The 14,342-nt window shown below is 37.6% G+C and overlaps 1 protein-coding gene across 1 annotated transcript in view; it reads right to left on the reverse strand.

The window, feature by feature from the left end:
* PHLPP1 (PH domain and leucine rich repeat protein phosphatase 1) overlaps positions 1–14,342 on the reverse strand; it is a 214,181-nt gene that overhangs the window by 99,071 nt on the left and 100,768 nt on the right. Inside the window, exons 2-3 of the mRNA XM_057526990.1 lie at positions 6,656–6,852; positions 210–335 (exon numbers count right to left, since the gene is read on the reverse strand). Of these exons, the coding sequence (XP_057382973.1) occupies positions 210–335; positions 6,656–6,852 (323 nt within the window). The remainder of the gene's footprint in view (positions 1–209; positions 336–6,655; positions 6,853–14,342) is intronic.

The raw sequence follows: 14,342 nt of genomic DNA on the forward strand, positions 1-14,342 counted from the left end.
TTTTTTAAGTATAAACAAAATGGGCAAATAAAACACAATTTTTAAAAAGCTACTTTTCACCAAAATGAGCTTTTAAAAAGACTGAAAATTGCTAACTACTGGCAATATCTGAAAAAAAAAAAAAAAAGAGCGTATAACTATATTTTGTAAAGCAGAAGCAACTCTTTAGCCAGCCAGAAGCTGAACAAAATTCTTGGTTAAATGCTTACCTTGGAGACTTGTCGAAGCCACCTTAAATACTCTGTGAACGTATCAAAACAAATGTAGTAAGTCTGGCTTTGGGGTCCCGAGGAGCTAAACGCTAAACAGTGCTGGTGTTTTTTCACTTCTTCTACCTATAAAAAACAAAGAGTGACAAAAACATGTCAGAAAGCAGGATATTTACCGAGCTCATTAACTGTCCCTTAGACCAGTGAGCCTGCACAGCTTTGCATCTATCTCTTTATGTGTGCCTCTTACTACTTAAAGCATGTAAGCTCCTAAGTCTGACCAACCAATCTGAATTACAAGGAAACCAAAAAGAGGACTATTACCTTCAAGAGATTTCCCCACAATAGTGAAATTCTCTTCTTCCTGTTTAAAATTGTAACAGACTCCCTTTTTTATCCTTCTATACCCTCACAATAGGGTGCTGAGGTTCTTACTTCCTCTTAAAGAGGACTTTTACTGAAGATTTTACTTAAGAATTTTTACTGCAGGTGAATTTTTACTTAGGGGACTTTTGTATTACTCTGAATTACAACCTTTTATTAAAAGAGGTCTTCAAGCATGTTAAATAAGTTTTTTTCTTTTAGCTTATTGTGAAATTGAGATTAACCTGAAATAAAACCCTACCATAAGAAATTTCAAGTCCCAATAATGCAGCGATATTGTCAAATCAAATTTCCACTCCCAGTAAATTCTTCATAAGGAGAAAAAGTCCAAACGATAAAGTAACATGATATTACACAAACTCTTACGTTTTACTTACAGAATGAATGTTTCCTATATTTCATTTACAAAACTGACCACAAACCAAGTCACAGTGAAAGTGTAAAAAACTTCAGAAAGATCACACAGACTACATTCTGGGACCAAAATAAAATCAAGTTAAAAATCAATAATAAATCAATTAAAAATCTACATTTAGAAAGTTAATACACTTCTAAACAACTCACAGGTTAAAAAAAAGAATTTGTAATCAAAACATAGAAATTCTTAGCACTAAACCATTAAAAATACTATGTACTGAAATTTATGGAATGTAACAAAAGCAGGTACACAGAGGGAAATTTATAATTTTAAATACTCATATTAGAAAAGAAGGCAGAAAATTAATTTAATTGGCATGTATCTCAAGAACCTAGGGAAAAAATAGCAAAAACAAAAATGAAGTGAACTCAAAGCAGAATGAAGGTGATAATAAAAAGCAGAAGTTAACGAAATGAAAACCGGGACTTCCCTGGTGGCGCAGTGGTTAAGAATCTGCCTGCCAATGCAGGGGACACGGGTTCGAGCCCTGGTCTGGGAAGATCCCACATGGCACGGAGCAATTAAGCCCGTGCACCACGACTACTGAGCCTGCACTCTAGAGCCGGCTAGCCACAACTACTGAGCCCACGCACCCTAGAGCCCGTGCTCCGCAACAAGAGAAGCCACCGCAATGAGAAGCCCACGCACCACAACGAAGAGTAACCCCCACTTGCCACAACTAGAGAAAGCCCATGCGCAGCAACGAAGACCCAACGCAGCCAAAAAATTAAAAAAGAAAAAAGAAATTAAAAAAAAAGAAAGAAATGAAAACCAAATATACAATAGAGAACATTAACAAAGCAAAACAGCAATTCTTTGAAAAGGCTAACAAAATTGAATATCAATTGATATTGATCAATGATATCAACTGAAGACATAAATATTAATAATGAAAAGGGAGACACAACAGATTAAGCAAGGATTAAAAACAGATTATTATAAATAATTTTGTGGCAAATATTTAGAAAAATTTATTTTACCAACACTAAATCAAGGGAAAAAAAAACAGACCTAAATAGTCTTATTACCATTTAAGAAAATGAATATTTTTTTAATTACCAAGAAAATATCAGGCTCACATGGTTTCAGAGGTGAGTTTTATCAAAGTTCCAAGAAATAGATCATTGCAAACTTGTGCAAACTCATCCACCAAACGAGAAAAGAAGAAAAAGATCCCAGCCTATTCTATGAGGCCAGTATAACCAAAAACAGATCAGAACAGTAAGAGAAAGGAAAATTACAGGCCAACCTTAGTCATGAACACTTATCTTGAAAAAAATGTTGCATCAGAATCCAGCAATACAGAAAAAAATATATCAAGAACAAAAGTTGGATTTACCTCAGGAAAGGAAAGATGGTTTAATGTTATTGGAACTATAAAGTCATTAATCACATTAACAGATTAAAGAAGAAAACCGTATGATCACCACCACAGTTGCAGAAAAAGCATTTGATGACGTTCTCCACCCATTCATCATTCATGATAAAAACTGTAAGCAAACTAAGAACACAAAGAACTCACTTAAGCCAACAAAGGACATTTATGTAAGGCAAACTTCAATGTTAATGATGAGATATCACTCTCTTACCTTACTTTTTCTGTTCAATACTGTACTAGAGTCCTGGCCATTGCAATAAGACAAAGAAATGTATTCAGGAAGAAAGAAAATTGCCATTATTTGAATATGAGATGATTAGCTACATAGCAAACTCCAAAGAATCTAGAGACATTAGAATAAATAAGAAAATTTAGCAAGGTGGCTGGATATAAGATTAACACTAAAAAAATCAACCACATTTCTATACACCAAAGAGAAAATATAATTTTATAAAAATGCTATTTAAACTAATCCATATCGACAGAAATCAGGCAGTGTTTTTTGGGAATGGGTAGGAGTGAGCATAAAAGTAGGGACAGAAGGGTACAAAGGAGCACAAGGGGACTATCTGTCAAATTGTGCTCATGGAAGTATAATACAGTTATCAAATTGTTATCAAAATGTGCAGTATGTTGTATATCAATTATACCTCAATAAAGTTTGGCAAAGATGTAGAGAAATGTACACTGATATGAGCATGATATGGTGCAACAACCTTGGAAAACAACTGGCTATCATCTTGTAAAAGTAAATGTGCATATATGTCCTATAGCCCAGTGACTGTACTCTTAAGAGCACTATTTCTCAAGGAGGTCATTATAGGAATTTTGGATTGAATAGTTCCTTGTGTACATTATGCAGGACTGTCTAATATGTTTGCATGACATTTTACTCTCTGAACCCCTGTCCTGTAGATGCCAATAGTGTCCCCTTGCAGCAAAAGATACTAGTATTAACCAAACACACTATCTACTTTTCCCAGAACCTTTGTAATTAAGATGGAGTCATGTGACTAGTTCTGGCCAATGAGCCATGAGCAGAAGTGGCATGTGTCACTTCTACAACCAGATATACAAGAGCCAGCTAATGACCCTCCAGTTACCTCTTCTCCTGCCTAAGCAGCAAAGGAAGCCACGTGTTACAAATATTATAAGAGAGAAGAACCCCCAACAGGCTGGGTTCATACGTAATTACTTGAAAAAAGAAATCTCCACCCACCCACACTGGACAAATAGTGTGAGTGAGAAATAACTGTTATGATAAGTCACTGAGATCTGGGAGTTTTGTTACCACAGCATAACTTAGCTTACATCAACTGACTACCCAATCATTTGACAATCAAAACACTTGCACATATTACCAAATGTCCCCTTCAGGCACAGCGACAAGAGTTGAGAACTGCTGCTCTAGAAAAACTACTTGTAAACCAGGAGGCATATCAAAAGACTATCTCAAGAGCACTATTTATAACAGAAAGCTAGAAGCAACCCAAATGTCCATCAATGAGAAAATTACTTAAGAAATTTCAGAAATTTGGAACATTTACAGAGTGGAACATTATACAGAAATGAAAACCATATATAGCAAGTAATATGGAATCTTATTATGAAACATAACATTGAGTGAAAAAATTCAATCACAGAAAACTACAAACAGGATGATACCATTTTTTATTAAGATCAAAACAAGCAAAACAGTTATATGATAAAATTTATTTCAAAAAAGTAAGCAAACGATGAATACATATTCTAGGACAGTGGATTCCTCTGGGGTAGGAGGAGGCAATGGGACAGATGCAAAGAGAACTCAGGTAGAGACACTGGTATTGATGCTGCTGTACTTCCTAAACTGAGTAGTAAGTTAACAGTTACTCAGCTTATTATGCCTCATAGCTTAACAAATACTCCATAAAGTATTAATGTAAATAAGTTATCTAAAAATTTATGTTCAGTTTTAAAGAAGAAATTAAATATAATAATTGTACATGAATAAAAATGTATTAAACAAATGTTTTTCAACAATTAAACTTGAAGAGCTTTATTTAACTTCATATTTGAATTCTACATTTGAAAACGTAAACTAATGATCATGCTCAAGTAGTGTGTCAAAACTGATTATCACAGCAATTATAGCAAAATTGATTATCACACCTCATTTCCAGCTCTTCTATATAAATTAGAAAACAAAAACAAAAAACCCCTTCCATTTACGCTCAGATTTTCCTTTAACAACAGACCAGAATGAGAAAAGGAAAGACAAACATTAATGAAAACTTATATTGCAAAGAGTGAATTATTTTTTCCTAACTTGGTTAATATAATTTTTCAACATACTCAATTATTTTTAAAGGTGTAGCACAAAACAGGTTTTACAAGCTTTGTCTGTGAGAAAAAGAAGCTGTTAACTTTCTATTCACTCAATGGTAGAAGTACATCCAGTAATAGGCCTGGGAAACAGAACAAGTCTCTAGCTCTGAATAAAAATGCTAATTATAACTGGATCTTCTCTCACCTTACCTGAACATTCCACTGCTTCCCTGCCTCTGCTTCTCTGAGCACAATAATCTTTCTGACCATCTCCTTTATATGTCAAGAGATTTTTCACCCTTCAAGTTCTATCATAATTGCTACCTCCTTCATCACAAAATCCCCTGATTCCCCCCACAAAATGTAATCTCTTCCACTTATCTTCCACACTAATTTTTTGCACCTCTCGTAGAGCAGATATTGTTGTGTCCATCCTTCATTTCCAGATAGTAATTATAAGCTATTCAAAGGCAGAGATGGTGACTTACCCATCTTGGTATTTCTGGGACGCCAAGCAAAGCTGCTTCCCCACAGAGGATATTTAATAAATAGTTATATTAAATTTGCCCATGCAAATGACTAACACCATAAAGAAAGAAACAGATTGTTGACCTATTGGGGCATCAAACATTAAATATGCATTTTTAATGATGAGTTATGGAAGTAATAATGATGAATAATTTTTCAGATCCATCCAAAGGACAAGATCTTCAGTAATAAACTATCACTAATTCTTCAATGCTCAGACAGAAGTTAAGAAGCCATGGTTTCAAAATGGGCGAATGAAATAGACCTAAACACACCTCACAGACTAGCCAAATCTATTTTTTTAAAACGATCAAGTAACGATCAAGAAAAAAATTTTTAATATGCCCCCGATTTCCAAAAACCCATTTCTTCATCCAAATTTACCTTTCCCTTTATTAACAGATTATCATATCATTTAAAAATCAGGAAATACTGACATATAATTATGGTAATGATACCCCTACCAGTGCTTGGAGTTTATAAATAAATCTGGCAAAGAAAAGAATGTAATATCTTCCTAAGCAATCCTGTTCTTTCTGTTGATATTTTATAAATTATAGGAATAAAATAGTTAACATGCCCAAAGAAAAGCAGCCAGTATGTTGGAAATATCTATCAGCTGTATCACAGGTTTTCTCTGAAATGAGTAGCATTTCAGGTTCAAAAATCATGACTAGCTATATTGATAAACTAAAAGTACTAACCCCACTGGTCACTAAACACAAATAAAAAGAGAGGTAAGGCAAAGCGGGATCACAGATTCCTGCTAGAGAGTCTAACCTTTGATAAGCACGCCTGAATGATCCTAAGGTCATGGACTTGGGGATCACTGTACTATACTATAAAATACATGCTCACAATATCAAAAGACATCTTCTCATAAATAATAATTTATCACCTACAGTCTGAAACATAACAGTGAAATTCTAGTTGCTCTATTTTCAGTCACATAGTTAAGGTGCATGTACTAAGAAGTGAACATAACCAGGACTTCACATGAGCCAATGGCACTGCTATTTTCCAAAACTCCACCAACCAAAAATGTCCACTGGTGGAGGCACAACAGGAATGATGAGTCAAAAACCATCTACCCCTGGGACTTCCCTGGTGGTCCAGTGGGTAAGACTCCACACTCCCAATGCAGGGGGCCTGGGTTCGATCCCTGGTCAGGGAATTAGATACAGCATGCATGCCACAACTAACAGCCCCCATGCCGCAACTAAAAGATCCCACGTGCCGCAATGAAGATCCTGCGTGCTACAATTAAGACCCAGCACAGCCAAAATAAATAAATACATAAATAGATTTTTTTTTTACTTGAAATTCTTTAAAAAAAAAAACCCCATCTACCCCTTATTACAGAAATGACTCAAAGTAAGCTTCTTAATGACACTGGGAAATCTGTTAGTATTTGGTTTGTTTTAAACTTACTTTCCCACCAATTAGTGGCAGAACATGCATCTTTCCGGTCAAGCTGTCTTTCACAGATGATACTATTAGGCAGGTCCCACACAGGATAACTTGGCGTCTGGTCCATCGGTTCACTGGCAACTGCATTTTGCCTTTACGGACATTATACATTCCTGAGAGCTGAATCCGTTCCGAGCTACCAGTGCTGTGAGGTTTTCCTGCAACAAACACAAGCAAACATTTTAGTCTTAAAGAAATGGGCTTTTTTGCTACTCATCAGATAAATTTACCAGATAAGTTACTTGGACAACAGAGAATAATTATAGGGAAACAATCTAATTTATAATTGAGAGAATCTGAAACCTGCAGTAATGCAATCATGATAAGAATTACCACATCTGCTCCACATGTACCTTTTAATATAGATGAAGAAGAGTTTTTTCCTTAAAACCCTAGGAAAAAAGCTATTTTAACTCCTCTGTTATAGCCTAAGTTTTTTCTCCTATATCCTTCACAACTTAATTTTACATTTAAAACAGAAATGGCTTCAAGATTTTCATGAATACGAGTTAATTTAAGTACACTAAGAAGAAAATATTATAGACTGATATAGAAAGATAACATTCAAGATCTAGCATTTAATGAAACTAATCAGTTTTAATGGAATTAGCCACTCATATTCTTCCTCCTACAGATATTTAATGTACATTTACTATTAAGGAGACAATTAAAAATGAATGACTTGGGCTCCCCTGGTGGCACAGTGGTTAAGAATCCGCCTGCCAATACAGGGGACACAGGTTCGAGCCCTGGTCCCGGAAGATTCCCACATGCCACGGGCAACTAAGCCCATGTGCCACAACTACTGAGCCTGCACTCTAGAGCCCGCGAGCCACAAGTACTGAAGCCCACACGCCTAGAGCCCGTGCTCCTCAACAACAGAAGTCACCCCAATGAGAAGCCCACGCACCGCAATGAAGAGTAGCCCCCGCTCATCACAACTAGAGAAAGCCCGTGCACAGCAACGAAGACCCAACACAGCCAAAAATAAATAAATAAAATAAATAAATTTATTTTAAAAAAAATGACTTCTCTAGTAAGAAAATACTCCTCTATAAACATAAGCTAAGTCCTCAAAGATAAACTTAATGCCAATCCAGGAAGGATTGTGTGCTGTAGTGCTTGTGAGTCACGGAGGGAACAAAGAGACAGAGAAAGATGCACTAAGACTCAGAGACAAAGAGAGAGCTGAGAAAGCTCTGAAGAGTCTTCATTTCCCAGATGGAAGTGAATTTGGAAGAATGACATTCAGACAAGCCCCATCAATTGAATGGGAGAACTACTGTGACTAATAAGTGATGGAGTTGTATAAACAAGAAGAAAAATATTTCCCAGTTCTAGACACTGAATATTTATCAAAGAGTACTGAAGCCCATGCTCACAAATAAATTAATGAGGGGCACATGTCCCCGAATAGTTCCCAAGTCAGAAGTATTATATTTATTTGAAAGTTTGCCTAGTGCCTAGCAGAAGAAACAGATTCAAGAAAAATTATATTCTTATGAATGTTAAAAACTAAGATAAATGCCAAGTAGTTTTGGTAGACGTCTAATAGCTACTGGAGAAGGAAACAGGAAGAACAGCAGCACCAAAAATAGATCTCAAGAAGATCCAAAAACTGTTTGAACCCTCCCAATACACACCTTTGGGCAGAGATGTTTGCAAATAACAAAACCAGCAGGTTTGAATTTCACTTCCTCTTTCTCCCAGTATATCAAAATGTTTTATGAAATAAATACTGTACACTGCATAAGTTTGCTGGGGCTAGGCTAGAATGAAGTCTAAAAGTGGTCCACCTTTTTGAACCTGGGCCCAGCAAACAACTACACAGCTGGCATCCTCAGTGGAGAGCTCCACTGAGTTGTTTGTCTACCAAACGCTAACACTCCCACAAAGGCATAGGAAGCCCAGGAGACTTTAAAATAGATATGGCTTGCCAAAGGCTGCCAGTGATGGATCGGACCACAGTCATTCACTTGTCCCATTCTGCACAAGTTCATTTACACCCACAGAGAGAAATGCCCAGGCTCCCAGTCTAAGAGCTCCTCTCTACATTATAGTCTCTCTTCCTGTAGAGAAGAAGTGGGACAGGAGATTCAGAAAACTGAAAGGTATGTGCAAGGCTAAAAATAATGGACAACACGATTTACAAAATCCAATTTCCATGACTGTAATACACTAACATTCTCTAACAAGGCATCTGATCTAAATACTTACATACACACACACACACTAATGAATGCAAAGAAGCAGGCATTTTATTCAGCCACATCAGAGAGTGGCTTCAAGGACACTTGTTAACCTGTCACATTTATAGAGATCTGTGATTTAATTAGAGACTGAAGAAAAAGACAACAGAGGTATATAAGGAACAGTCCTTCAATTCTCCAACTCCACAAAAATCCTAGAGAAAGCCCCAGAGCAAATTGCCAGATGGAGGACTAAGGCTAGAAGGGATACATACGAGAAAAGTATGGAGACATCAACAGATACTGGCTTTTTATTCCCTCTTTAGAAAAATTCCCAAGGGCCCTGAGCAGTCCTGGAACCTAATGGTAAGATTAGTCTGTCCCTGCCCTAAACATCCCAGTCTGAATCAAATCCCTCTTATCTTGCTCTGGGTGAATTTAAATATCCTTGTTGTCAGCTCCCTCCCTAGGTGTTCCCAGCTCAGGCACACCCTCAGGACCAGGCTGTGTACCCGCTGGGCTCTGGGGAATATGGAGATGAATAAGTAACATACAGCTGGGCAGTCACCCCCGTGCACACCCCTTTGTGTCAGACCTCCTTATTCTGTGACGTAAGGAATTATTTTAGCTCTCGCTGCCAATTTCGAAACTTCTCATTTCAGAGGAATTCAAATTGTCTATGCTCGAAGAAATACTGACATCACACAAGGAACCAATGCCCACCAAATTAAAGTTGGATCCACTGTTGTAACTTTTCCTTTAGAAATATCCTACAGGTTTAAGGCATTTCTTATACGACCTGGGATGAAAGATGGACAGCAAAAGCAAGTATTTCAAGCTGAGAGAGAAACCTGAACACAACAGAGGATGATTTAAAACGTGCTTTCCCTCTCTTACTCACTTGGCACATGGCAATTTGATAAGACTTGACATATATGCACCTATAAATGAGCAGGAAAATGAGCACACTGATCATCGCTAACAGTTCTTCGTGCCCACTGAGATCCCTCCCTCTCCCTCCCACCCCTCCCCCACCTAGGGCCTCCCATGCTCAGGCGACTGCTCATCTGCTTTTTTGTCACTTTTTGTCCGTGTTGTTGAGTGTGCCAAGAGTTCATTCCTTTTTATTGCTGAGTAGTATTCCACTGCATGAATATATCACATTTTGTTTAACCATTCATCTGCTGATAGACAATTGGACTGTTTCCACGTTTTTTGCTTATCTTGACTGAAAACATTGGGATAAACATTCTTGTGTGGATATATCCTTTTATTTATCTTGGGTAAACACGTGGGACTGTTATGGCTGGGCTGTACTATTTTACATGTTCATCTCTAAGGCAGGAGAGTTCCGGTTGCTCTACCTCCTTGTCAACACTTTTAGCTGTTCTAGTACACATGTAATGGTACCTCATGATAGATTAAATTTGCATCCTCCTAATGATGCTGATCATCTTCTCAAGAGCTTATCTGCAATTCACATACCTTCTTTGCTGAGATGACTAATTCAAATCTTGTATCCAATTTTAATTGAATTGAGTTCCTCACATATTCTGAACACAAGTCCGTTGTCAAATGTGTAACTTGCAAATATTTTCTCCCAGTCTGGCTTGCTTTTTCATTTTCTTGACAGAACTTTGGGAAAGCAAAAGTTTCGATTTTAATGAAGTCCAAATATTTGATTTATCTTTTACAATTAGTGTTTTTTGTGTTGTATTTAAGAAGTCTCTGACAAACTCAAGGTCACTATAATTTTCTCCTATGTTTTCTGCTGTAAGTTTCATAGGTTTAATTCTTTTTTTTCCCCCAAATTTATTTATTTATTTATTTATTTTTGATTGTGTTGGGTCTTCGTCTCTGTGCGAGGGCTCTCTCCAGTTGCGGCAAGCGGGGGCCACTCTTCATCGTGGTGCGTGGGCCTCTCACTGTCGCGGCCTCTCGTTGCGGAGCACAGGCTCCAGACGCGCAGGCTCAGCAGTTGTGGCTCACGGGCCCAGTTGCTCCGCAGCATGTGAGATCTTCCCGGACCAGGGCTCGAACCCATGTCCCCTGCATCGGCAGGCAGACTCTCAACCACTGCGCCACCAGGGAAGCCCCATAGGTTTAATTCTTACATTCAGGCCTATGATTAATTTCAAGTTAATTTTTGTACACAGCAAGAAATAAGTAGAGGTTCAGGAGGTTTTTGTTTTTGTTTTTTGACAAGTGGCTATCTTAGTTATTCCAGCACTTTTTGTTAAAAAGATTATCCATTGGGACTTCCCTGGTGGCGCAGTTGTGAAGAATCTACCTGCCAGTGCACGGGACATGGGTTCGAGTCCTGGTCCGGGAAGATCCCACATGCTGCAGAGCAACTAAGCCCGTAAGCCACAACTACTGAGCCTGCATTCTGGAGCCCATGAGCCACAACTACGGAGCCTATGTACTGCAACTACTGAAGCCCACGTGGCCTAGAGCCTGCGCTCTGCAACAAGAGAAGCCACTGCACTGAGTAGCCCGCACACCCCAATGAAGAGCAGCCCCCACTCGTCGCAACTAGAGAAAGCCCGTGGGCAGCAACGAAGATCCAAAACACCCAAAAATAAAAAATATAAATAAATAAATTAATTAATTAATTTAAAAAAAAAAGATTATCCATTCCCGCTGAAGTGCTTTGGCACCTGTATCAAAATTCTATTGACCACAGTTGGGTGGGTCAATTTCTTGGTTCTTCCCATTGCACTCATCTATTTGTCTGTCTTCAACCAATATCACAGTATCCTGATTACTGAATCTTTATAATTAGTCTTGAAATCAGGTAAAATGAGTCCTCTCCTGTGAAGAGTGACAGCTTTACTTCTTCCACTGCAATCAGGGTGTCTTTTATTTCTTTTTCTTGCCTTGCTGCACAAGCTAGAACCTTCCATACAATAAGAAACAGAACTAGTGAAAGCAGACATCCTTTCCGTTTTCCTAATCTTAGGGGAGTAGCATTCAGTTTTTCACCAGTAAGAACAACAAATTGGCACAGGGAACTATATTCAATAGTTCCAACCAATAATGGAAAAGAATCTGAAAAAGAACATATATTTATATATATGTATATAAACATTCTGGGGGACTTCCCTGGTGGTGCAGTGGTTAAGAATCTGCCTGCCAATGCAGGAAACATGGGTTCAATCCCTGGTCCTGGAAGATCCCACATGCCGCGGAGCAACTAAGCCTGTGCACCACAACTACTGAGCCAGCACTCTAGAGCCCGTGAGCCACAACTGCTGAGCCTGCGTGCTGCAACTACTGAAGCCCATGCAACTAGAGCCTGTGCTCTGCAACAAGAGAAGCCACCACAATGAGAAGCCCGCACACCACAACAAAGAGTAGCCCCCGCTCACCACAACCAGAGAAAGCTCACGTGCAGCAACAAACACAGCCAACACAGCCAAAAATAAATAAAATTTTTAAAATGGTTAAAAACATTCTGGATTTGGTGTCAGGGGTGAGGGTAATGCTGGCTTCTGAATGCTGAAGAATTCTTTCCTCTACTTTTCTGCAATAATTTGGATGAACTTGGTATCATTTCATCCTTAAACATCTGGTCGAATTCCCCAGTGAAGACTTCTGGATCTGGAGTCTTGCTTTTTCTGGTTTTTGTTTGTTTATTTTTTGTCTTGTTTTGTGTGTGGCAGGGGGGGAGAGTGTTTAACTATAATTTCAATTTCTTTACTAGAGTTAGGGCTATGCTATTCCATTATCTAGTTATTCTTGAGTAAGCCTTCGTGGTTTGACTTTTTAAAAGTTTGTCCATTTCATTTAAGTTTTCATATAGTTGACATACAGTTGTTCACAATATTTCCTTCTTATCCTTTTAATATCAGTAAAAAACTGTAGTGATGTCACCTCTTTCATTCCTGATATTGGTAACATACCTTTTCTTTTTTTTTTTCTTCTGTTTTGTAAATGAGTTCATTTGTATCTTTTTTTTTTAATTCCACATATAAGCGATATCATATGATATTTGTCTTTGGCTTACTTCACTTAGTATGATAATCTCTAGGTCCATTCATGTTGCTGCAAATGGCATTATTTCATTCTTTTTTATGGCTGAGTAATATTCCATTGTATAGATATACCACATCTTCTTCAGCTATTCGTCTGTTGATGGACATTTAGGTTGCTTCCATGTCTCGGCTACTGTAAACAGTGCCGCAATGAACACTGGGGTGCATATATCTTTCGAATTATGGTTTTCTCTGGATATATGCCCAGGAGTGGGATTGCAGGATCATATGGTTAACTCTATTTTTAGTTTTTTAAAGAACCTCCATACTATTCTCCATAGTGGTTCTACCAATTTACATTCCCACCAATAGTGTAGGAGGGTTCCTTTTTCTCCACACTCTCTCCAGAATTTATTTGTAGATTTTTTGACCAGAGTGAGGTGATACCTCATTGTACTCTTGATTTGCATTTCTCTAACAATTATCAGTGTTGAGCATTTTTTCATATGCCTGTTGGCCATCTGCATGCCTTCTTTGGAGAAATGTCTATTTAGATTTTCTGGCCATTTTTTAATTAGGTTGTTTGGTTTTTTTGATATTGAGTTCTATGAGCTGTGTGTATATTTTGGAAATTAATCCCTTTCAGTCCGTATCATTTGCAAATATTTTCTCCCATTCTGTAGGTTGCCTTTTGGTTTTGTTTATGGTTTCCTTCACTGTGCAAAAGCTTTTATGATTAATTAGGTCCCATTTGTTTATTTTTGCTTTCACTTCCATTACTCTAGGAGACAAACTTCTATCTTTTCTTGATCAGTCTGATTAGAAGATTACCAACTTTATTTTTTTTTCACATAAAAATGTTTATTATAATAACATTTTACATTTTATAACTTTCTTTGGATTTATTATATGTTTTTCTCATAAAAAATGGAGGGAGGAGTTTTTGTTTTTATTTTAAAGATAAGAATATTAAAGAAAGTGTTTAAATTATTTTGTCCTATGTCACAAGTTGGTTTATACAGGACCAATATACAAAACTAGAGGATCAGATTATTCATTGTCTTTTTACTGCCCCATATTTCCTCCCAACAATAGTTAGCAAAGAGTACAAGATTTGATTTTTACGAGTCATTCATCTTTTTTTTAACACCTTTATTAGAGTATAACTGCTTCACAATGGTGTGTTAGTTTCTGCTTTATAACAAAGTGAATCAGCTATACATATACATATATCCCCATATCTCCTCCCTCTTGCGTTTCCCTCCCACCCTCCCTATCCCACCCCTCTAGGTGGTAACAAAGCACCGAGCTGATCTCCCTGTGCTATGCGGCTGCTTCCCACTAGCTATCTATTTTACATTTGGTAGTGTATATATGTCCATGCCACTCTCTCACTTCGTCCCAGCTTACCCCTCCCCCTCCCTCCAATTTTATTAAACAACTCAAAGAACCAGGTTTCAGTTTCATTCTCTACTGTTTTTC

Source organism: Balaenoptera acutorostrata, chromosome 13 (assembly GCF_949987535.1).
Source record: "Balaenoptera acutorostrata chromosome 13, mBalAcu1.1, whole genome shotgun sequence".
NCBI classification, from domain to species: Eukaryota; Metazoa; Chordata; class Mammalia; order Artiodactyla; family Balaenopteridae; genus Balaenoptera; species Balaenoptera acutorostrata.